Raw genomic sequence first — 24,837 nt, 5'->3', positions numbered from 1 at the left:
CCACGGGAAGGCTATTGAAATTCTCCGTGTTTTATCGCAACCAGCATCCAGATTACTTTGACTGCGTCAGGTAAGTGGTGCAGCTCATTGTTGAATACAATACAGTAATGGTAATAGTTGGCTTTCTCTGTCACTGGGCTGATTAGAAAGGAGTGCGGGGGTTACATGCGACCAGCCCTTAAAGACACCAGTGGGAGTCACGGTTCTCCGATCAATGGCAAGCTGCAAGGAGTCTTCTTTAGCTGCAATACCGAGTTTGACACCGGCCTCCCCCCCAAGGACTCTCCGTACGGCCCCCTGCGCTTCCAGATCCCGGCCGGACACCTGCTCAACCCCAACATCTCCTTGTATTTTGCAGACTTCTACTGCATGTATACAGCCTACCACTACGTGGTTGTGGTGCTGGCCCCAGTGGGCTCAGAGGGAGACAACTTCTGCAGAAGCCGTCTCCCCTTGCTGGACTTGGCCAGCAACCCCTTCTTGACGTACAGCGCTCCCCAGAGGCCGGGGGAGGAGCCGCTCTACTGCCACGCCAGTGACGTCATCCTGGAGGTGCTTTTTACCGAGCCGGTCAGTTTGGATGAGGGTACGGTGGAGCAAATCAGCGGACACCATCAGCTCATGAGTTTGACCACGGCCAACGCCAAGAAAGACCCGAGCTGTAAAGTGTGCAACATCAGCGTGGGCCGTTAGGCGAGATCCAGTGCTGAAAGACATCATTATGTGTAGGCCAAAACCCAGGGGAGAAACACCCACCACCTCAAGGGAGAGTGTGCATGATGCTTTCCTTACCCCTCCCTCCCAGGCTAGGATAGAATTCAATACAATGATATCTCACATACACTATATTGCCAGAAGTATTTGGCCACCTGCCTTGACTCACATATGAATTAAAAGTGCCATCCCATTCCTAACCCATAGGGTTCAATATGATGTCGATCCACCTTTTGCAGCTATTACAGCTTCAACTCTTCTGGGAGGGTGAGGTCACACACTGATGTTGGTTGAGAAGGCCTGGCTCTCAGTCTCTGTTCTAATTCATCCCAAAGGTGTTCTATCGGGTTCAGGCCAGTGAAGTTCATCCACACCAGACTCTGTCATCCATGTCTTTATGGACCTTGCTTTGTGCACTGGTGCACAGCGTACTTGCCAACCCTCCCGATTTTTCCGGGAGACTCCCGAATTTCAGTGCCCCTCCCGAAAATCTCCCGGGGCAACCATTCTCCCGAATTTCTCCCGATTTTCACCTGGCCAACAATATTAAGGGCGTGCCGTGATGGCTCTGCCTTTATCGTCCTCTACAACCTGTCGACGCGTCCGCTTTTCCCCCATACAAACAGCGTGCCGGCCCAGTCACATGTTGTATGCGGCTTCTACATACACACGAAAGCGACTGCAAGACATACTTGATCAACAGCCATACAGGTCACAATGGGGGTGACCGTATAAACAACTTTAACACTGTTACAAATATGCGCCACACTGTGAACCCACACCAAACAAGAATGACAAACACATTTCTGGAGAACATCCGCACCGTAACACAACATAAACACAACAGAACAAATACCCAGAATCCCTTGCATCCCTAACTCTTCCGGGCTACAATATACACCCCCGCAATCTCCCGAATTCGAAGGTCTCAAGGTTGGCAAGTATGGTGCACAGTCATGTTGGAAGAGGAAGGGGCCCGCTCCAAATTGTTCCCACAAGGTTGGGAGCATGGAATTGTCCAAAATGTTTTGGTATCCTGGAGCATTCAAAGTTCCTTTCACTGGAACTAAGGGGCCAAGACCAACTCCTGGAAAAACAACCGCACACCATTATTCCACCTCCACCAAATTTCACACTCGGCACAATGCAGTACGAAATGTAGCGTTCTCCTGGCAACCTCCAAACCCAGACTCGTCCATCAGACTGCCAGATGGAAAAGCGTGATTCATCACTCCAGAGAACGCGTCTCCACCGCTCTAGAGTCCAGATTTTATACACCTGTGGCCGGGCCAAGTGATTAGGACACCTGATTCTGATCATTTGGATGGGTGGCCAAATACTTTTGGCAATATAGTGTACCTCCATCATGGGCAGCTACAACACTATACATTCTATTTACACACACAGCTGTTGAAAAGACTAAAGAATCCTATTATATTTTGTTTTAGTTAGTGACTAATGTGGAGGTACCAAGCTGTATGAACTGGATACAACATTTTTGGCAGCTTAAAGGAAAACTGCACTTTTTTGGGGAATCGTCCACAATCCCACGTCTTTCCCGTACCTGTGCGTTCTGAATAGTGAAAAACTGCTTGTACAAGGCAGCTAACAATGCAGGTAGTGGGGATACGATCTACTAAAATACCATCCAAAAACCACCAGTTAGAGTGAAATATGTGGGCATGTCTTTGCGCGCTGGGAGCAGTGGGATGTTTGCATATTTTCTAAATATTTACATTTAAACTGGGTGAGACTTTTGGATTTAACATTTTGATTTAGATTCAACATTAATATATGCATTTAACATTTGTTTAGATTAAACATTTATAATTAGATTCAACATGTATATTTACCATTCATTTTAACAATTAGATTTAGCTTTTAACATTTACATTTAGAACAGAATAGAATAGTTAAGAATGGAATAATCTTTATTGTGAGAAGCTCTGCCATCCGGGAGGAGCTCAAAGTAAAGCCGCTGCTCCTCCACACCGAGAGGAGCCAGATGAGGTGGTTCGGGCATCTGGTCAGGATGCCACCCGAACGCCTCCCTAGGGAGGTGTTTACGGCATGTTCGACCGGTAGGAGGCCACGGGGAAGACCCAGGACACGTCGGGAAGACTATGTCTCCCGGCTGGCCTGGGAACGCCTTGGGATCCCCCGGTAAGAGCTGGACCAAGTGGCTGGGGAGAGGAAAGTCTGGGCTTTCCTGCTTAGGCTGCTGCTCCCGCGACCCGGCCTCGGATAAGCGGAAGAAGATGGATAGATGGATGGATGGATGGATGGATGACCACAGAAGTGGAAAAATGTCTTTGGCTCACCAACGTAGGTGACAGACTTCACTAAAATACAAACAATGTTTTATATATATATATATATATATATATATATATATATATATATATATATATATATATATATATATATATATATATATATATATATATATATATATATATAAAACATATAACAGCCACAATAACAACAGAGGTTAGTTAAAAAATCAGGAAGGAAAGTAACTAAAAGTTAGGATCTAAAAGAGTATCGGTAAAACAAAAGTATAGCAGTTCGGGTCAAATGTGGATTTAAATTAAACATTTACTTTTAGATTCACCATTTATATTTAGATTCAATATTTATATTCAGATTTAACATATAAATCCAACATTTAGATTTAGTTAACATTTATATTTAGATTTAACATTTACATTTAGAGTCAACACTTATATTTAGCATTTCAATGTAACATTTGCATTTTGAGTTAACATTAAAATGTATAGTCAACATTTAAATTTAAAGTTAACATTCATATTTAGAGTTAACATTTACATTTAGAGTTAGCATTTATATTTAATTGTAACAATTAGATTCAACTTTTAAATGTAACATTTATATTAAGATTTAACATTTAAATTTAACAATTAGATTTAGTTAACATATTTAGATTCAACAATTTACTTTTAGAGTCAACATTTAAATTTAGTTAACATTTAAATTTATAGTCAACATTTATATTTAACATTTTAATTTAGAGTTAACATTTAAATTTATAGTCAACATTTAAATTTAAAGTTAACATTCATATTTAGGTTAATAATTAGAGTTCTCATTTACATTTAGAGTTAGCATTTATATATAACAATTATATTTACATTTAATTGTAACAATTAGATTCAACTTTTAAATTTAACATTTAGATTTAGGGTTAACATTTAAACTCAACAATTAGATTTAGTTAACATTTATATTTGACATTGAGATTTACAGTTAACATTTATATTCGTCATTTAGATTAAACTTATAAATTTAACATTTAGATTTAGGGTTACCATTTATATCTAACATTTATATTTAACTACATCTATATTAAGATTTAAAATTTAAATTTAACAATTACATTTAGTTAACATATTTACATTTAATATTTACATTTAGTCAACATTTATATTTACCATTTAAAATTATAGTCAATATTTAAATTTAAAGTTAACATTTACAATTACAGTTAACATTTAAATTTATAGTCAACATTTGAATTTAAACTTGACATTTACATTTAGGTTAATAATTGAGTTATCATTAATTTTTAGAGTTAGCATTTATATGTAACAATCATATTTACATTTAATTGTAATACATGCAGCTGAGATAGGCTCCAGCAACCCCCTGCGACCCCAAAAGGGACAAGCGGTAGAAAATGGATGGATGGATAGATTCAACTTTTAAATTTAAAATTTAGATTTAGGGTTAACATTTATAGCTAACATTTAGATTTAACAACATTTATATTAAGATTTAACATTTAAATTTAGATGTTACATTTAAATTCTACTATTAGATGTAATTACCATTTATATTTGACATTGAGATTTAGAGTTAACATTTATATGTAGATTTACCATTCATATTTAGTTAATATTTATGCTGAAATTTAACACTGAATAAAGAAGAAGGAGCTTGAGCTGATTTTGCAGCTGCTGTATTGCTTTTGAGTTAAGAAAAGGTAATGTTAGATTATGAGTCATTAATCCGTCATAAGGTACTGTAGAAGGTTGTATCACATCGACGAGAAGTTGGTCACAGGCTACCAACTTGATTCTATTTGGCTCTCAACAAATGAAACACAGCATAAAACCATCGCAGCATCGCTAGGATTAAGAATTATTTCAAATTTAGCAGCTCAAGGAGAGCAAAAATGCTGAACAATACAAACATCGCTGTGAGACCAGACATTGCAAGTCACTGTTTTATGTTTTTATTTGCAAAGTTAGGCAATAGTGCTGTATGACAACACTCCAAGGATCTTACCATTCTGCCATTTGTGGTATTTATTATACACAGAAAGTGTTCACTATGTTGTTGGTGAAGGTAGTGTTTGTTGTAGAAATCAATGCACCCAGGAAAGAAATATGGTAATGCTTAAAATGAGCAAAATACTGTACAATTTACTTGCATTGTTAGCCGCCTCCTACTAGCAGTTTTTCACTATTTAGAACACACAGAAAAGGAAAACACCTGTTTTTGTTTCACATTAGTTTTGTGGATATGCAAAATTAAAAAAAAAAAGGGATTTTCCTTTAAAAAAGTACATTGTAAGTGGAACCACTAAAAAAAACAAAAACAATGTAAGTGGAACCTCCAAACTCAAACGCAAAAATCTGTTAAATTCAGAGTTTAAAGTAACATTTCTGGAAACCGTCAAGGACCTCAGCTCAGTGAGTGCATTTTACATTTTCTGTGTTTTTTGTAAAATTGTCAAAAGGGTGATACCATATAAGTAGTAACTTACTGAGACAAGAACCTATCTTGCTGCTTTGTAAATAATAAGCAAAACATATCAGTCTCAAATAATGACTAACTCTAAAGACCTCAAACACGTACCGTATTTTTCGGAGTAAAAGTCGCTCCGGAGTATAAGTCGCACCAGCCGAAAATGCATAATAAAGAAAGAAAAAACATATATATAAGTCGCACTGGAGTATTAGTCACATTTTTTGGGGAAATGCATTTGATAAAACCCAACACCAAGAATAGACATTTGAAAGGCAATTTAAAATAAATAAAGAATAGTGAACAACAGGCTGATTAAGTGCCAAACTATGAAAAAAACTGCGACTTATAGTCCGAAAAATACGGTACATTAATTTAATACTTTACTTTAAAATTAAATACACTAATATATTTCCCTGCTTTCCTCTCTATCGTTATCTTGAAAAGGGTGAGTACTGTAGTTTTTACTCCATTTTAGTTTTACAACTAATAATATGAAGTCAACTGTGAATTGTGTTGGACTTTGAAAGTTCTACTTCAGTAATACGAGTAGTGGTCATAAAAATGAAAATCTGAATTTTTGAGTTGTGCCAGGTGAGTCAACAGCTGAACGCTTGGCATTATCTAACCCTCAGCTGTCTGTCATGGTGCTAACAGTGGTATCATTTCAGATTAACCTTTGCATTACGCATGCATGGAAATGGAAGAAACAAAGATGATGTGGCTTGTTGTTGTTCATTTTGTCTTTGCTACACTGTAGTTTGTCTGAAAATGTTTGTTTTTTATTGTTATTAAAGTATTGCTACCATGGTGTTGCAGATGTGACAATGGGAGCGCAAAGCCTCCAGTAATCAGTCACGGTGTATCTAAACTACACTGAGCTAAGATTAGCTTCTATGTTGCTGCGAGGCTAACATTTGTCCCTGCCGAGTAATCTCTGACCTATTTGGGAATCCCAGAGATGCCCAAAGCAAAAGGCATCCCTCTGCACTGTTACTCAGCGGCAAAGAATGGACGAGTGAGAGTTGACTGAAATGGGGCAGGGTGGCGAAGTTGGTAGGAGGGTTGCTGGTTACTGGGGTTCAATCCCTACCTTCTACCATCTTAGTCACGTCTGTTGTGTCCTTGGGCAAGACACTTCACCCTTGCTCCTGATGGCTGCTGGTTAGCGCCTTGCATGGCAGCTCCCGCCATCAGTGTGTGAATGTGTGTGTGAATGGGTGAATGTGGAAATAGTGTCAAAGCGCTTTGAGTAACTTGAAGGTAGAAAAGCGCTATACAAGTATAACCCATTTATCATTTATTTATAAATAATTCTGTAGATTGGTGGCAATTAAAGGACACTAATTGGTATTCACTAAATCAAATAAGATAAGAGTCACAGTGAAACAACACAAACAATAAAACTACTTCATGTTTGAAAAGTAAGCAACTCTTACACCTCTTTTATCTGTTGTGACAAAGATGTGACTTCACGCACACATCGATCGTGTAGTTCTGCCCATTGTTGTTGTCCCAAAAGGTGACACCCTGTTCTCCTGGCGAATAGCTTAAGCAGAATTCTATCTTCCTCTTTGCATCGAGCACTTTAGGTACGGCGATGTCAAACTCGAAGATGTCTGTGTGCGGCCCTCCGAAGCGCTGCTGCAGGTACGTGCAGGGCACATCTCTGTAGCTTTGCCATGAGTCAAAAGTGATGCGCACACGCACATCTTTTCGAAAGCTGACGTTTCGGACTCGGACGGTGCCTCTGAGGGCTTGCTCGGTGACCGTGCAGTTCTCCAGCGTGACCATGCTCTCAGCGAGCTTGGCACGGAAGGCCTGGAAATTAGCAGAGGGCTGTGGGAAGCCGAGTGTGAGCTGTGTTCCTGGGCAGCAGGTGCTGACCGTACAGCTGTAACCATCCTCCGTCATGCTCCACAGACCCTGCAGGGATGGCAGCAGGTCCAGGTCGGCGTGCTCCTCCTCATTAGAGAAGACTCGAACCTCTGCCAAGGACCATCCTTTGGAGTCGGCGAAAACCACGCGCTTGTTCTTGACTGGGGCCAATATATCCTCATCATCCGAGTCCTCAAAGGAACTTGAGAGCAGCCGAGTGGAGAAGTCTTGTAGGATGTCAGAGGATACGTGTTTTGAAAGTGCGGGGCGGATGCAGGACCGCAGAGGCTTCAGGATGGGCACCCAAACGTGAGGACAAAGTTGTTTACGTTGGTTTAAGCACAGCCTGACCGCAATCTCCACTAGTCCAGCTGACTGTGCCATGGAGCCCAGGCCAAAGACAGGCAGGACACTAACAAGAAACAACAAAAAGTGACTTCAACTTGTTCCGCGACCAATAATGTATGCTTCGAGAGAAGGAACATGCTAAGAATTACAGTTCATGCATGCACATTTCCGCACAGTTCTTACGTTGTGCTGGATGTCTCCATACTGATGATCTGGTGCAGATTTAGGGACGCACTTTATTATCTTAAGAGGAAAAACGTTACACAGTACATGTATAATGTTGCAGAATAAAACTGAAAATTGTAAACAATTAGACATGACTTACATTGAGAGCAGATAGTAGTCCTGCGAGAACCACGTCGACCCTTTCACCCACAGTGGAGTCTTGCACGTCGTTCTATTTATATTCAAAGTTATCATGTTGTTGCCCGCCCCCTTTAGTCTTGTGACCAGTTAGTTATTCTAACCCTTTTTTTTACAACTCTGTCTGATGCAGATATCAGATCATTTACATTCAAATGATAATTGTAACCTTTAGAAATGTGATTTATGGCTCCTTTTTTAATAATTTATTGAACTTTTTTCCCCAATATATTTTAATTATCAGGTATTTATTTTTATTTAATTGTATTTGAAGGTAGCCAGATCTTAAGGAATTTTACCCATCAAAGAGCTGTTCAAAATTTTTTTTTAATAGAAATTACTTGTATTTATCAAGGAATTAATCAGTTGTAAAACAAGATTTGGGTCAGAATAATTCAAATTTACACATTCCAATAATGTAGCTCCATTGGTGGAAATTATTGTAAAACACTGCTAATATTTAAATAATTTGATTTGCGTCTTTATTATAAACATTCCATAAGTTGGTGTCATATCCCATCCCGTATGTATTGACAATGAGATCACTATTTTGAATTTTCCCTCACCAGTACAGATAAAATAAGCAAATAAAAAGCAAAAATATGTCTTATTGTATATAAAACAAAAAATGTGCATTCAAGATTGTACTAACCTACCCAGAGCGTATACACCTCAACTACTTTACAAATCCACAGCAGAACAATTAGCGAGAAAAATTAATGCAAATCAGTTCTCATTATTCATTTAAAAGAGTCATTTAAAAAGATTTGACTCAATCACGAATGTCACATCTCCAGTAACATTTGCTTGTGACTTAAATCAAGATTTTAATAGTGAAATATCCGCCTCACCCGCCCCAAATCCCTAAATGTGGTCAGAGCAGGTCATGCATGAGCTCTGCAGGCTGGCTCGTGTCCTGAAGGGATCACTGTGTCAGAGTGTGCCAGCTTGTGTGACGCAGGAAAGGACTACAGGCCACTGTCAGCGTGTCAGGCATCTAACGTGTCACTAGGTGAAAGTGTGCACTAGAAACCTGACACATACTGAGATGTTTGGACCAAACAAACAAATGCCATTAATTACTGTAAAGTTCCAAATCTACTGAAAAAGCTATTAATTGACTGAAAATACAGATGACATGATCACAATCATCCATGTTAAAATTCAATTTTCAACATTTATTGCATTCCACTCAAAAACCTCATCTTGCGGCGTGAACAATTCTGTAACAATATTATTGTATCGCTTCATCGAGAAGATAATGCCTGTTAGCTCTCTTCAATCAGTGCTCCATGATGCCACATTAGATCTAATTACTTGGTAATTTGAGCGAGGGCACACAATGAACACTGATTGCGCCTGCTGAAAATTACATAACAGCGCTATTAGCACAATTATGTCTCAGGAAAGACAACACAGTTTGAAGGGCGGACATGAAACACACATTAAGTCAGAGACGCTGCAGATCAGAAAAGATAGGGCCTAATAACATTGGAATTTAATAGGATTTGTTACGAAAACTATTGCAGACACTCCATTACTTCTACTTATTATGCCCCAATCCTCCTTTTACAACCTTTTCATCATTATGGCAAAATATATAGTGCACCATGTTTGTTGCATGTGTTCAAGCATTTTTTTTGCTGCAAGTTGCAACAATTTGATGAGAAAAAAGCTTAAATTTATATTGTGTTGGTTGGAATAATTATTTAATTAGTGTAACTAATATAAAATGATGACATCCGCACCACATTGAGGGCCCGGAACTTTAAATACACAAACATTGTTTCTGTGTGGCCACTGCATCAAAGTGCACCTTAGAGTGATGGTGTGTGGGTGCGGTGATCAGCGGATAGTTTTTTTTTGCACAAAGTGCAATTTCAATGTTGATGACTTAAAAACATGTTAGAAAAGTGTTGTTTATTTTTAAAAAAATGTTTCTCTAAAATCCACATTCAGACTATGAAGTGTTTTATCCGATTACTCAACTTATCGGACAAACTAATCAATAAATGATTGAATTAATAAAGTAATCGATAGCTTCAGCCCCACCAGCAATTGATTATATAATTTAAAGCCTGCAGTGTAAACAAACTGTTTTCTCTTACTGTAATGTGCGCTAGTAACCACAAGACTACAATGACTAGAGAATTGTTGCATGTCACCTTTGAATTATTTCAGTGCAGCGCAAAAACAATCTAATCAACCTCCTCATTAGGATGATTAAGATTAGATAAACCTGCAATTATAGGGTTTGCTATAAAGACATTTGCATTGCTTGTGTCTAGGAAGATTTAATAGTCCATATTTTGCCTCATAGAGGCCATGGCGCCATGGACCTGACACACCTGCAATGCAAAACACACTATGTATTAGTTGCATTATGTAGGCAAAATGTCATGTTTATTTGAAACTGCAGGACCACCTTTGAACATAATGTAGCTTATAACATGAAATCTCTTTCATGAACTGTTGCCAAGAAACAAAGCAAAACGAAAGAAATGAAGAGCTAAAAATAAACCCAGATGTCACTACAAAGCAGTGGCTTATATAAGATCTGCAGGGGAAGAATTGGGAGTGTGTGCACGAGCTTGAGGGGCAGCATGGACTTAGAGCTTACCCTTACCTTAGCACTTAAATCAACTGTGCAGCTCCACTTGAAATCAGTGGCGCGATGGTTCGATAGCGCATGAGATGCTGAGAGCCCTCTTCAAGATCCACTGCGTACTCTCTGGGAGAAGAGAGTACAAGATTATCAGTGACAAGAAAGAAAAAAAAAAGGAATCACATTCAGTGAGAGCCTAAGAAGAGTGAAGTTTACCTTTGATCGTCTGTTTCGGGCTCCACTAAGATATTCTCTTGTCTCTCCCTTACCCGCAGGAACACAAAAGAGTCCATGCAGGGTGCAGGTACTGAGTCGCCAACAGAATTAAGATTTACATTATTGTATTAACGAGAGTCTGCAAAGCCATGTGAGCTAAAACTAGACCAGGTTTAGGGATTGTACCTGCTTTAAGCATGTCCAGAGTCTGCAAGACGGGGGGCATGTGGGTTAGTGCCACTGACTTCATGTGGCTTTCTGTATTTGCAGCATATCTGAACAACACACACAGACAGGTGACATAAACAGCAATGTAAAGTACAATGGCACATCTAAATTATGGGATACTGGTTTAACTTAAATTCGGATTCAAGTTATAGTTTTAAAATATGTTCAAACTATCACCATAAAAAAATCTATATTATTGTACAGACAATGTTTTGCAGAAATAAGTGAACAGAGTAAGAATCAAATAGATAATAGGCCCGGCCGATAATTGGTCGATCTGAAATCTCTTTTGCTTATCTTTCATTACTTCCATTTTTTTCTGGGAAATCCAGTTTTGTCCTTTTTTTCCGGTGTTTTACCGGCTCCGTTTTGCTACTGCAATGCTCAAGCCTACGCCTGCAACACTCGGGAGTGTGGGCTCATCAAAGGAGCACTGTGGAGTGTAATGTTCTGTGGTTCCGTCAAAAACAATGCCACAGAGACGGTTGCACATTAAGATGACGGAAAATATATCCCTGCCAAAAATCCAAACTTTGTGCATTCTAATACTTTCTGTAACATTCAGGAAGAAATGATGTAAACCAGCTTAAAACATATCTCATCCATACACTACATGAAGCAGCCCAAAATAGATGTTATGTAAATGTTTGCAATATTCCTTAGACAAATGTAATAAAGGTGTCTGTAAAGTCTCCTGATGTTTTTTGGTGCTAAATTAACATTAGCACCGCAATAAACATTATGCTGCTACTGTTTCGACATTTCCTCAAAAATAATGTAAAAAAACAACAACTTGAAGTGAATTTGAAGTGAGTTATATTTAAATAACACTTCTCTAGTGACTCAAAGCGCTTTACATAGTGAAACCCAATATCTAAGTTACATTTAAACCAGTACGGGTGGCACTGGGAGCAGGTGGGTAAAGTGTCTTGCCCAAGGACACAACGGCAGTGACTAGGATGGCGGAAGCGGGGATCGAACCTGAAACCCTCAAGTTGCTGGCACGGCCGCTCTACCAACCGAGCTATACCGCCCCAAAGCACTGTCAAGCTATTTACTGAAATGCTATTCACTCTTAAAGGGGAACGGCACTTCTTTTTTTTTTTTTAATTGTGCCTATTGTTTACAATCCTTATGAGGGACAAGAAGACAAAAGCTTTTTTTTTTTTTTTTTTTGCATTGTCATTTTTAATAATTGGCTCGTTCTTGGTGGCTGGCAATATTGTTGGAGCAATCCATTATGCCTCTAAATCACTTTATTCATGCATCCAAAAACCGCCAACAATACTTTATTTACATTTTGTAACCTGTGTAATAACCAAGCTGTCGCGACATTGTTATTGTAAGAGCGAACATGGAAAAACTCTTTCCACATCGGCATGCTAGGGCAATAGCCATAAGCTAGCTACAGCAGGAGGTAAGCTAGCTTCTACGTCAGCACCCGAATCGCTTTTGAGTTTGTAATGCACAACCCAATGCAATAGGACACCAATCTGTGCTAACTGAAAAACATGAACAATCATATTATTTCATGTTTTGTTTGTACACATCTAGCTCGACAACATAGGTACTGTTGTTGTAAAAACAAGCATGACGTGCTGTGTGTATCAAGATCAATATTACAGTGACTTATAAGAAGTTTGTTTGGTCCAGCTGACCGGGGATATTTTTTCTGGTTTATGCCAGCATAGCTTGGCTCCAAGTTCCACATTTACAGTGTCAAGTCACGCAGAAAATGGATGGATGGATGGATGAATTGCTTGTATAATGTAAAGGCCATACTACATGTTGTATGATACATTGAGAATCTGACAGGTATCATGGAGGAAGGGCAATACCGCCACCCAATCAGAATAGCTTTTGCTGTCTTCTCTCTTTCTTTAGATCCATCAATAAAAGTCTATACTTTGGGGTAGAGCTACACAATGAATACAATTTTAATCAGAATCCCAATTTTGGCTGCCACAATTAAATGAGTGTGATCATTGCCAATTTTAATAATTAAAAAGCAGGCCCCGCTGCATAATAACTCATGTACCTCCTGCACCTGTGCTGGGTATGAATCCAGAAAATGCATAAATGTAATTGCGCATTGAAGGACTCTTTTACATCAGTACAACACTAAATAACGCTATATTGTTGTATTTTGTTATTTAATATACATGTTTCACACTACAAAATATCACCCGAGCCACTTTCGGAACGTGGTTATTTTTGTATGGCTCTGGGAAAAAAAACATAAAAAATGAATACCATATTTTTCGGATTATAAGTCGCTCCGGAGTATAAATCGCACCGGCCGAAAATGCATAATAAAGAAGGAAAAAAACATATAATTCACACTGGAGTATAAGTCACATTTTTTGGGGAAATTTATTTGATAAAACCCAACACCAAGAATAGACATTTGAAAGGCAATTTAAAATAAATAAAGAATAGTGAACAACAGGCTGAATAAGTGTACGTTATATGACGCATAAATAACCAACTGAGAATGTGCCTGGTATGTTAACGTAACATAATATTGTAAGAGTCATTCAAATAACTAACATATAGAACATGCTATACGTTTACCAAACAATCTGTCACTCCTGATCGCTAAATCCCATGAAATCTTATACGTCTCGTCTCTTACGTGAATGAGCTAAATAATATTATTTGATATTTTTGGATAATGTGTTAATAATTTCACACATAAGTCGCTCCTGAGTATAAGTCGCACCCCCGGCCAAACTATGAAAAAAACTGCGACGTATAGTCCGAAAAATACGGTAAATAGAGAGGAGAGGAGGGAAGGCATCAAGTAATGAGAAAAATATGAAATGTTCAGAATTAGAGAGGTAACAATAAACAGTATTAATAATAAAACTCCCGACGCTGAGTATTACTTTTTAAAATTAAAATGATTGAAAAACCCTGATTGATAATTGCACTTTGATAAACTCACAGATTCACAGGTGCCAGCTCGCTAGCTTAAATGCTAACATGGAAACAAGAGACATGAACGTCTTTACCCATTAAGAAATGACATACCCCAATCTAATCTTTTGTAAACACATTGCTGTCTGAGCAACTAAATAATATTCAATTTTGTACATTGAAGCTACAAACTGTGCTCTCTTAGAACAGAGTGATCGTTCCATACTCAGAAATACGAGACAGAGGTGTTTTTACGGTGCATTCAGGGACTGCTGAACAAAGTAGGATGCCACAACGCCTGCCAGAAATAATAAATAATAATAGATTTAATTTGTTATGCACTTTTCATTTAAATACATCTTAAAGTGCAATACTACAAACCAATATTTAAAACAATAAAAGCTTAGCATTTAAAAAAGATAAAATACTAAGACTAAAACACTTTCAGTAAGCATAAGAAACACAAAACATGCAAAATAGGGAGTTTTCTATGTGTCTTACGTATTTTAGTTACCGTATTTGAAAAAATTACGAAATTAGTTAAGTGAGTGTATAAGTACTTTTTGAGCACTCTCAATACGGCAGTAATGATAACCGTGATATGAAATTGTCACATTGTAACATCGCTATAATGAACAAAAACTCTGAAGGTTTTTCTTTACATAAATAGATAAAGTTTATTTATTTGGCTTGTTACTAGACTATTTATTTACAATTTACATGATGACCTTACGTTCATGTTTTTTATGTTATCAAAATTATCGGTATAAATGCAAATTTCTTCAGATCGACCCGATAATTATCTGTCAGATATTTATTCTACTCTCCTACTATTTAACAAACGTTAAACTCCTCTTTCCATGGGAGGACGTGTTTGAAGCAGCGTCCAGGCGTCTCAAAGTGTGAGACAACCTTTTTTTTTTAAAAGTACATTCTCTCACTGTGGTAAATGTGCAGAGACTAAACAGAGGTGACTTTGCATTGTGCATTCCATTCTTCTTCGTTTAGAATTATCATAGCTGCTAGTAGCCATATTGAGCTTTTACAAGACATGCTGAACCGTAATACGGTAACATCATCCGTAATGTCATACATGAGGACGAATCGACCAACAGTTAAATGTCCGACTTTAAGGCATACTTTTCTTGAACATTTGGTTGAACTCAAAATTGTACCATTTTAGGGGCATTCAACTTTGAATGCTGTATTTTAGGGGGGTCTACCACTCACTCTTTGGCAAAGGCAAACTCCTCAGGCGAAAGCAGCGATGGTTCTCCGTCGCTGCGAGACTTCTCTTTTTCAAGTACATGAGGGAAGAACTTTTCAATCTGCACGTACAAACAAACAAAATGCCATGAAATCAACCAGACCAAAGACCTGACAGGTGCTCTAATGACGGCCTGTCTGACCTTCTGCAGACGGGAGCGTAAATAGCTGCACAGCACAAAGCGGATGCGGTCGATCTCCATGCGATGGATGCTGGCTTTGGCGTCGCCTTTCTTCACCCTCAGCAGATTCTCTTCCTGGCGGAGGAAAAATGATGAGGCATAACAGAAGAGATGTCATCATTTTAAAAACTCCTTTTGCATCAAAAGTAACATTGGTTGACAATTTCCCCAGGCATCAATTGTGAGTTTGCTGTAATCGGCTGCACTGTGCAGGCATTCACCAGCCTCTGCTTACCATTTGCATGCTTGAATAGAAACACAAGCGGAATAGTGTCAACGCTTTAACATCTGTCACCTGCAAATTAAAAGAATGGATGACTACAATCTAGGTAACCTTAAATAAAGGCATCCATTATCCAGAATGCTAACAAAAATAAAGCCAAAAGTGCTAATAGGCATTTCTCTTTAAATAATATAATAATAAATATGGTTCAATGATGCAATCTGCAGGGAGAAAATGAGTGCTGCAGCTATGAATCCACAGGTAAATTCACTAAATACTTTCCAGTGAGACGATGCTTCAAACAAAATGTAACTCTAACAGTGTAACCGCATGTTTTTTAAGTACACTACTCTATGCCTGTATTGGGTTCTTAATGTGTATACACAAGGCTACTATATGGGGTGAAACGAGTGTAAATGTGACTATATGGTGTTATTTCACAATCATCCATCCACCCTGGACAAGTCACAACCTCATCGCAGGGCCAACACAAAGAGCTCTAATTATTAGGGGTGTGACTCTTTGGGCACCCAACGATTTGATCCGATTCCAATTCCTTGGGTGACGGTTCGATTCATAATCTATTCTTGATTCAAGCCGATTTCCACAATGTATTGTTTAGTATAACAGTTAGAATGACACATTCTCAAAACAGTTTACAGGTTAAAAAAACACTTGTGGTTGCATGGAGATAACTAAAAATGTATTTTAAAAAATGATTCATATATATAAAAAATGTTTTTTATATTATTTAAATCGATTTAGAATCTGAGTCAATTTTTTTGTGCACCCCTACAAATTATGTTAATAAAACGTGTTTACAAGGTCGTTAAAAGTTTTTTATGCTGTAACTATGAAAAGATCTATTTATTAATAATCCTACTTTGCAGAAATTCATTTACCACGGCAAACGACGGACGACTGTACAGCTTCATATTACCATACACATCAGTGGTATTCGTCCTTTATTTGATAATGATAATGTGGTTTACCTTTTGTGTGTGGTGTAAAAACAGTATGTTTTTTTTTAATTATAACATTTTAAGACAACATTGTGCACTAGGATAGGCTCCAGCCCCTCTGCGCCTCTGAGAGGGACAAGCAATAGAAAATTAGGCTAATTCTCGGAACAAAATGCCATGCTATAAAAATTTGGGAGTAATAAAAGAAGAAAAAAATCTATTTAACTTCCAAGTGTTCCTTCCACAAAGGTTAGTAGTTTGTCTGTAAACACGTAGTGTTGTGATGAAATTGTACCATGTGCACATGCATCAGAAAATACTTTTGATACACATTCAATGACTGCAGCTTCCTTTTTTGGGACAATTTGCTCTAAACCCAAACTATTATGTTCATTAGTAAAAGTGGACAACGTTGTAGAAAATACTATGTATGTTTATACGTATGTATGTATGCATCTATGTACAGTATGAATATGTGTGTGCATGTATGTACAGTACAGGCCAAAAGTTTGGACACACCTTCTCATTCAATGCGTTTTCTTTATTTTCATGACTATTGACTGAAGGCATCCAAAATATGAATGAACACATGTGGAGTTATGTACTTAACAAAAAAAGGTGAAATAACTGAAAACATGTATTATATTCTAGTCTCTTCAAAATAGCCACCCTTTGCTCTGATTACTTTTTTGCACACTCTTGGCATTCTCTCGATTGATTGATTGATTGATTGATATATTTTTATTTCAAATATGCATAAAAACAAGAGCAAGCCTGATCCAATACAGTGCTATAGCCTTAACAGCCATTATAACAAAATGAAAAACAATGGAGAATAAAAAACAAAAACAAATGAGCATTGGACTTTCTTCTTCTTTTCTTTTTTTTTCCCTTCTTTTTTTTTTTACATATTTGAAAAGGAGTGAGAAGAAGTTTACACTTATTTAATCCCACCCCTTTTCTTTAAATCATAAATTACTCTGAGCTAGAACTACCTGTTCACTCAATGTACAAACTCAAAGAACTTGTATATACTGTACATACATCATAGATATATACATACATATGCACACTACACACATACATAGCCACATCATTACCACTAGTGATCATGGAAATGGTATGATGCCAACACAACAACACCACTGCCTCAATGGGCAGCCCCACACTCTTCTGTAACACAAACAACCCAATATCAAAGCCCTTCTTCATCTCTGTACCTCTGGAATACCATGTACTTATACTTCTTTTTAAACTGGTTTATGTTTGGACATTGCTTTAACTCATCCTTCAAATCATTCCATAATTTCACTCCACAAATTGAAATACAAAAACTTTTAATGGTCGTTCTATAACTAAGCATTTTGAAATTTAAATTCCCCCTTAAATTATAACCGCCCTCTCGTGTGTTGAACAATTTTTGAATGCTTCCTGGGAGTTTATTTATTTTGGCTTTATACATTATTTGTGCAGTTTGATACAAAATAATATCATTAAATTTCAATATTTTTGACTGTAAGAATAGTGAGTGAGTATGGTCCAGATATCCAACCTTGTTGATGATCCGTACAGCTCTTTTCTGAAGTATAGTTATTGAATTTAATGAGCTTTTATAATTATTCCCCCAGACTTCCACACAGTAGGTTAAATATGGTAAAACTAATGAACAGTAAAGAATGTGGAGTGATTTGTGATCCAGAACCTGCTTTGCTTTATTTATTACTGAGATGCTTCTTGACAGCTTAGATTGTACATGTTTTATATGTGATTTCCAGTTAATTTGATCGTCAATTGTAATTCCAAGGAATTTTATTTCAAAAACCCTTTCAATATCCACTCCATCTATTTGTATCTGCACCCTTGTTTCACGTGTCCTCTTTCCAAACAGTATTAACTTAGTCTTAGTCAGGTTTAATGACAATTTATAATAGTCAAACCAAGTTTTTAGTTTACTCATTTCTTCCATAATGACTTCCTGCAACTGATTTAAGTCATCCCCTGAACAAAAAATATCAGTGTCATCAGCAAATAACACTAATTTCAATAATGTAGACACTTTATATATATCATTGATATACAGGATGAACAGTTTTGGCCCCAACACTGACCCCTGGGGGACACCACAAGCAATATCCAAACATGATGAACAGCAATCCCCCAACTTCACAAACTGTTGTCTCTTATTTAAGTAGCTTTTAAGCCAATCCAATACAACTCCCCTGATTCCATACTTTTCCATTTTATTGATTAATATATCATGGTTAATTGTGTCAAATGCTTTTTTTAGATCAATAAATATTCCCATTGCATATTGTTTCTTTTCTATGGCATTTGTGATTTCCTCTATTGTTTCAACTATTGCCATTAATGTAGATCTGTTTGATCTAAACCCATATTGACAGTCAGAGAGTAATTTATGCTTTTCTATAAATGCATCTAACCTGTTATTGAATAGTTTTTCTAATATTTTAGAGAATTGTGGAAGTAAAGAGACGGGTCTATAGTTTGTGAAGTGGTGTTTGCTCCCAGTTTTAAACAGAGGTATAACTTTAGCTATTTTCATTTCATTTGGAAATGCGCCGGTTTGAAATGACAAATTACAGATATATGTTAATGGTTTTGATACCCCTGTAATGACCTTTTTCACCAATGCCATACTAATGTCATTGGAGTCAGTGGACATTTTGTTCTTACATTTGTTTACAATATCCAACACTTCTTCTTCCCCCACTGCATTTAAAAACATAGAATTGGGATTTCTCTCCAACAATCCCTCCATATTTTTACCAGTTGTCCGTGGATCTGGGATTTTTTCTGCAAGTTCAGGTCCAATACTTACAAAGAATTTATTGAAGGCATTAGCCACATCTTCAATATTATCATTTTCTTTACCATCATTTGTGAAATACGTTGGATAGTTATTTGAAGAGGTACTGTTTCTTATAATACTGTTTAATAAATTCCATATTCCTTTGATATTGTTTTTATTATCATCTAGTAATTTCTTATAATAATCTCTCTTATTTGACCTTATAATATGAGTTAATTTGTTTTTATATTTATTTTCTGCTTCTTTTGTTTTCAATCTTATAAATTCCCTGTAAAGAGTGTTTTTCTTTTTGCAAGCATTTTGCAATCCCTTTGTGATCCAAGGACAATTGGTATATTTTCTTCTACTGGTGCATTCTTTTATTGGGCAATTTTTATCATATAATGACCTAAATATTCTCAAGAATATATTGTAAGCACTATTAACATCACCATTTTCATAAATTACATCCCAATTCTGCTCCAGTAAATCATGTTTAAATGAACTAATGGATTCCTCTGATCTCGTTCTTCTGTATTGGGTTGGCTTTTCTAGTTTTTTTGTCCTGTAGTTTCCATTAAATATCAGAAAAACTGGGAGGTGGTCAGTGATATCTTTGATCAATAGCCCACTTACGGTCTTATTCTCAATATCATTAGTGAATATGTTGTTGATTAGAGTGGCAGAGTGAGACGTAATTCGACTGGGTCTGGTGATTTTGGGATATAGACTAATACTGTACATTGTGTCAATGAAATTATCTATATATTTAGTTTTACTGGGATTTAACATGTCAATATTAAAGTCTCCACAAATGAAGACAGCTTTACTAACGTTACTCTCCTTTGAAAACAGGCATTCCATCCAATCTGTAAAACGTTCTAAGCTTGTACCTGGCGATCTGTATACACAACTAATAATGACATTTCTACTTTTTTCCATACAAATTTCAATTGTTAGAGATTCAAGTAGGTAATCAACCACAGTTGTCATATCATCCAGACGTTTGAATCTCAAGGTGTTATCCACATAGATTGCCACCCCTCCACCCCCCTTGTTTTGTCTATTCATATTAATAAAATCATAACCATCCAGTTCAAAATATGTCACTTTTTCACTGTTAATCCAAGTTTCAGATACTGCAATTATGTTAAATGGTTGTGAAAAGGTGTGTAAATAGTCCTTGATGTCCTTGAAATTCCTGTTTAGGCTTCTACTATTGAAATGGATAATGGAAAATTTGCCTTTAGTAATAATATTCTGGTTGTACTGTTCATTGGTGTAGTAGCAGCAGTTCTCATTGATATTGAGGAGGAAATTATTGTCCGGGTCTATATCATGTTCCAAGTCTTGTAGGTGGTGCTCAGTGTATTGAGATGCTTTCAACTGTACATTGTCATATTCACTTACCAACTGAATTATGTGGCTAGTGTCATCTTGCGTATTGTCAATGTGTGTCATGATTGTGTTTAATCGCTTTTACCTTACATTCCAGTTCATACGTCATATTCGTTCAGATCTTCGATGTTTCTAATCAGCAGCACATTGGCGTTCTCCGGAGTGCCGTTGAGTTTGATGAATACTTTACAGTTCGCAGTCCAAGTTTGTAGAATTTTCTTCTCTCTCCTCATTTGGCGTGCTTTTCGGGCTATATCAGCATTTCGTTTGGTCAAATGGTCGTTCATGTATACGTTTGTTCCTTTTAGCTTCCTTCCCTGTTTTAGCAACGCGATCTTGTGCTTTCTGTTGACAAATCTCAGAACTACGCTCGGCTTGTCGTTTGTTCCTCTCCTGGGCAAAAGGTGACATGCTTCGATGCTGTTACAGTCCAGTTGTATATCCTTGGACTGCATGAAGACCGCCACCTGTCGCTCCATCGAAATAACATCCAACTCCGCCGGCTCCCCTCCATTCGCTGGGGCTACTGCTCGTGCGTAAGACCGGGGTTTGATGCTAAGTCCGGTGATGATCACATCATTGATCCTTGTGTACTGCTCAATATCAGCAACTCTGTTTTCCAGAATTGCGATTTTCTTGTCTTTCTCCAAATTGTCAGCCCTCATCTGATCCAGCTGCACAACAAGGGACATGATGGTTTTCTGCTGCTCCTTGATCGTAGCAACTTCCTCGATCAGAGTGTCGATTGACTTTTTAAGTTCGCTATAATCAGCCTTGGGCGCCATCTCGTCTTTGTAACAGTGCACCGGCTATTCACTCCAGACATTCACTTGTTAAATTAATTGCAAACTTTCTCCTTACATTATTAAACTTAAATGTTTGGAGTAAAATTCGCGAGCGCCGGTTCAGCTACCGGTGTTTTGTTTATCTTTTAACAACAGCAAGGTATAACATGTAGTGCAACATTTATATCACATAGTGGAGGGGAACTTTTCCTCGATTCAATAAACACGTAAAAAACAGTCTGATACTGTTAGGGTAAATTTCCATTTGTGTGTTTATGTAAAGACCCCAAAATGGCTCCTATTAAGAGACAAGCTTACGACGCAGAGTTTAAACTCAAGGCGATCAGTCACGCAGTAGAACACGGGAATAGAGCAGCAGCGAGAGAATTTAACAATGACGACTTCGACGAGACGGAGCCGGGCATGTTGGATGCCGTATTCGCCCAACTGTTTAATTCGGACACTGAAGAAGAAGAATTTGAGGGATTCGTGGATAAGGAATAACTTAATAAAGTGAGCTTTACATGTTTATTTTGTGTGTTGTGTTGTGTGACATTAACGTTTGAGCAACGTTCAGTTATTGATATATTGTTATTGCTTTGCACTATTTCGAGTGTTACTATATTGTGATTGCACTAACGTTTGATTTACCCTAACAGTATCAGACTGTTTTTTACGTGTTTATTGAATCGAGGAAAAGTTCCCCTCCACTATGTGATATAAATGTTGCACTACATGTTATACCTTGCTGTTGTTAAAAGATAAACAAAACACCACGTCACTGACTTTACCTCGGGGAAAATAATAAAACAGCTGTTTATTCATTTTGGGAGTGAACGGAGTTGTCAGAACGCTGGTTTGTAATCTAGTAATAATGTTTGACTGACCTATCTGACTGTTATGTTGACATTCCCTTTAGCGCAGCTCCATCCAATGCAGGGGTGGCCACACTTTTTCTGCAGGCGAGCTACTTTTCAATTGACGAAGTCGAGGGGATCTACCTCATTCTAATATATATTTTATATTTATTTATTTATGGAGACATTATTGTTAACAAGTTAAATGTGTTTTATGATAATACAAGCATGTTTAACACATATAGATTATTTTCTTTCATGAAGACAAAAATATAAGTTGGTGTATTACCTGATTGTGATGACTTGCATTGATTGGAATCAGACAGCAGTGCTGGTAACGTCTGCATTTTCAGATGGAGGAGAAAAAAAGTCCTTCTTTCTGTCTAATACCACATGAAAATGGTTGGTTTTTGGCATCTTATTTGTCCAGCTTCCATACTCGTTTTTATACACTTTACAAGAAATACATTGGCGGAAAACTCCGTAGCTTGCGAGCTTATGCACGCCAGCTTTCTGAGACTCTTATTTTGTTAGCGCAGGCAGGATGAAGCAGCACTTTTATTGTGAAGACAGGAACTGTGCAGTCGGTCTTAAGAGTTTTGACGGCAGGTACGGCGCGAGAGTCTATTGAAATAAAAAGTGTTTCTCACCTTCCTGCCGGTGATTGTTTTCTTAATAATGAGCTCGCAGCAGCCAGCGTCATCTCACAAGACCCTCGGGTGCCGTGAATGTCAATCAAATGACAAAAGTGACGTCATAGTGAAGATTGATGATCGCTAATTTTGAGGTCTATTTTTTTAATGCCTGGCTGGTGATTGACCGACACACCCTCCACGATCGACCGGTGGCTCGCGATCGACGTAATGGGCACCTCTGATCTAATGGATGCATAACGTAACCCCAGCCTCTACTGTAGCGTCTATTCTATGTGCCTTATAATGCGGTGCGCCTTATATATGAACAAAGTTTTAAAATAGGCCATTCATTGAAGGTGCGTCTTATAATCCGGTGCGCCTTATAGTGCGGAAAATACGGTAATCAGAGCAAAAGCTATTTTGAAGAAACTAAAATATAAAACATGTTTTCAGTTATTTCACCTTTTTTTCTGTTAAGTACATCACTCCACATGTGTTCAGTCATAGTTTTGATGCCTTCAGTGACAATCTACAATGTAAATAGTCATGAAAATGAAGAAAAAAGCATTGCATGAGGAGGTGTGTCCAAACGTTTGGCCTGTAGTGTATGTATGAATACATTCGTGTATGCATGTATGTATGAATGAATGTGTGTATGCATGTATGTATACAATATATATTTTTAAAAAGGTATATAAGTGTACCATGTGAGTGAGCTGCTCCATGACACACTCCACCACCTCGGACTGGTTTGCGAGCAGCTCTGGTGAGAACTTCTCATTGAGCCAAGCCTGTGACAGACACAACCGTTATGATGGTGGCCATTTGGTCAATATATGTTAAATTACATTATAGGTTTATTATTTGTATCTTTATAACAACAGGCTGACGTCACTCACGTCCTCCAGCTTAGCGATCAATTGGGCCGGGGTCATGTCATCCTCCTGACTTTCTTCATGGCTGACGTCGTTGTCAGCGAAGGAGTCCGACATGACTTCACTTTGGTGAAAGAGTCTCAAAACAAAAAGTTCTACGCGTACATTAATTGTTAGTCGGATGAATTACAGCCTGAAGTGGAAGTAAGCGAGTTCCTAAATTTCTGTCATTTTTCGGTACGTTAGCATACCGGAAAACTGTGTACGGCCACTTGTTTATTCCCGCCACAGCAGCAGTTCTCGCGAGAAGACAGCATTCTCTTTATCCCTAAAAATGACTGCAAGGCAAAGTAAGTGTTGTTCTGGTCCGTCTACAATCGACACATTTCAAACGTGTATCCTTATCAGATCAAAAAATGTCATCTGAATATATTAAATTCATATTTCATACCAATTTTTGCTATTGACATCAAAATTGTTGTCTTTGTGAAGAGAACTATTTGCCCGTATCTTTCCTGCAAGTCTAAAATCAGGACTTACTGTATCAAAGGCCTATTTTTGGCCAACTTTTTAAAGACGCCGCTGGCTGCCGTCGTAGTTAGTATATAATATCATTTTATTATGTAAAATATTATACAACACCCAATATAATTGTACACAATACAGTGGAAAGTATTTTTTCTGAATAGTTGTGATGGGAATTCTGGCTCTTTTTTCCCCCCGGAACTTTATTTCAAAAATAATTTCATACAAAACTTCACATCCAAAACAAACAGCATTATACAGAACGGCAACAATATGAAC

The 24,837-nt window shown here is 37.6% G+C and overlaps 3 protein-coding genes across 3 annotated transcripts in view; 1 reads left to right on the top strand and 2 right to left on the bottom strand.

Annotated features, from left to right (window-relative positions):
* The window catches only part of LOC133652749 (citron Rho-interacting kinase-like), a 66,412-nt gene extending 63,351 nt beyond the window's left edge, over positions 1–3,061 (top strand). Inside the window, exons 13-14 of the mRNA XM_062051801.1 lie at positions 11–70; positions 147–3,061. Of these exons, the coding sequence (XP_061907785.1) occupies positions 11–70; positions 147–693 (607 nt within the window). The 3' untranslated portion in view covers positions 694–3,061. The remainder of the gene's footprint in view (positions 1–10; positions 71–146) is intronic.
* Positions 3,062–4,964: 1,903 nt separating this feature from the next.
* Positions 4,965–9,288, bottom strand: LOC133652566 (protein phosphatase 1 regulatory subunit 3C-like). The gene is made up of 3 exons (XM_062051458.1): positions 8,036–9,288; positions 7,894–7,953; positions 4,965–7,774 (listed from the first exon to the last, which is right to left on the bottom strand). Exons 2-3 carry the CDS (start codon positions 7,911–7,913, stop codon positions 6,931–6,933), a joined length of 864 nt encoding a protein of 287 aa, XP_061907442.1. The 5' UTR covers positions 7,914–7,953; positions 8,036–9,288; the 3' UTR covers positions 4,965–6,930.
* A 192-nt stretch (positions 9,289–9,480) lies between these two features.
* On the bottom strand, positions 9,481–24,212 carry gins4 (GINS complex subunit 4 (Sld5 homolog)). Its single transcript, XM_062051459.1, has 8 exons — positions 24,058–24,212; positions 23,863–23,949; positions 15,451–15,564; positions 15,272–15,369; positions 11,081–11,169; positions 10,895–10,985; positions 10,700–10,804; positions 9,481–10,421 (listed from the first exon to the last, which is right to left on the bottom strand). The coding sequence occupies exons 1-7, from the start codon at positions 24,148–24,150 to the stop codon at positions 10,708–10,710; spliced, it is 669 nt and encodes a 222-aa protein (XP_061907443.1). The 5' UTR covers positions 24,151–24,212; the 3' UTR covers positions 9,481–10,421; positions 10,700–10,707.
* Positions 24,213–24,837: the final 625 nt, after the last annotated feature.

This window comes from Entelurus aequoreus, linkage group LG06 (assembly GCF_033978785.1).
Source record: "Entelurus aequoreus isolate RoL-2023_Sb linkage group LG06, RoL_Eaeq_v1.1, whole genome shotgun sequence".
Taxonomy (NCBI): Eukaryota; Metazoa; Chordata; class Actinopteri; order Syngnathiformes; family Syngnathidae; genus Entelurus; species Entelurus aequoreus.
The sequence above is the reverse complement of the archived record's forward strand: the minus strand, read 5'-3'. Positions and strand labels throughout refer to the sequence as shown.

Excerpts from the sequence above, each read along its gene's own strand:
- gins4 (XM_062051459.1), bottom strand. The coding sequence starts at position 24,150 with ATGTCGGACTCCTTCGCTGACAACGACGTCAGCCATGAAGAAAGTCAG. Across the intron at positions 23,950-24,057 it reads TGATCGCTAAGCTGGAGGAC|GCTTGGCTCAATGAGAAGTT; the intron begins GTGAGTGACGTC and ends TGTCTGTCACAG. Across the intron at positions 15,370-15,450 it reads TACGCTCCCGTCTGCAGAAG|ATTGAAAAGTTCTTCCCTCA; the intron begins GTCAGACAGGCC and ends TTGTACGTGCAG.
- LOC133652566 (XM_062051458.1), bottom strand. The coding sequence starts at position 7,913 with ATGGAGACATCCAGCACAAC. Across the intron at positions 7,775-7,893 it reads ATGGAGACATCCAGCACAAC|TGTCCTGCCTGTCTTTGGCC; the intron begins GTAAGAACTGTG and ends GTTTCTTGTTAG.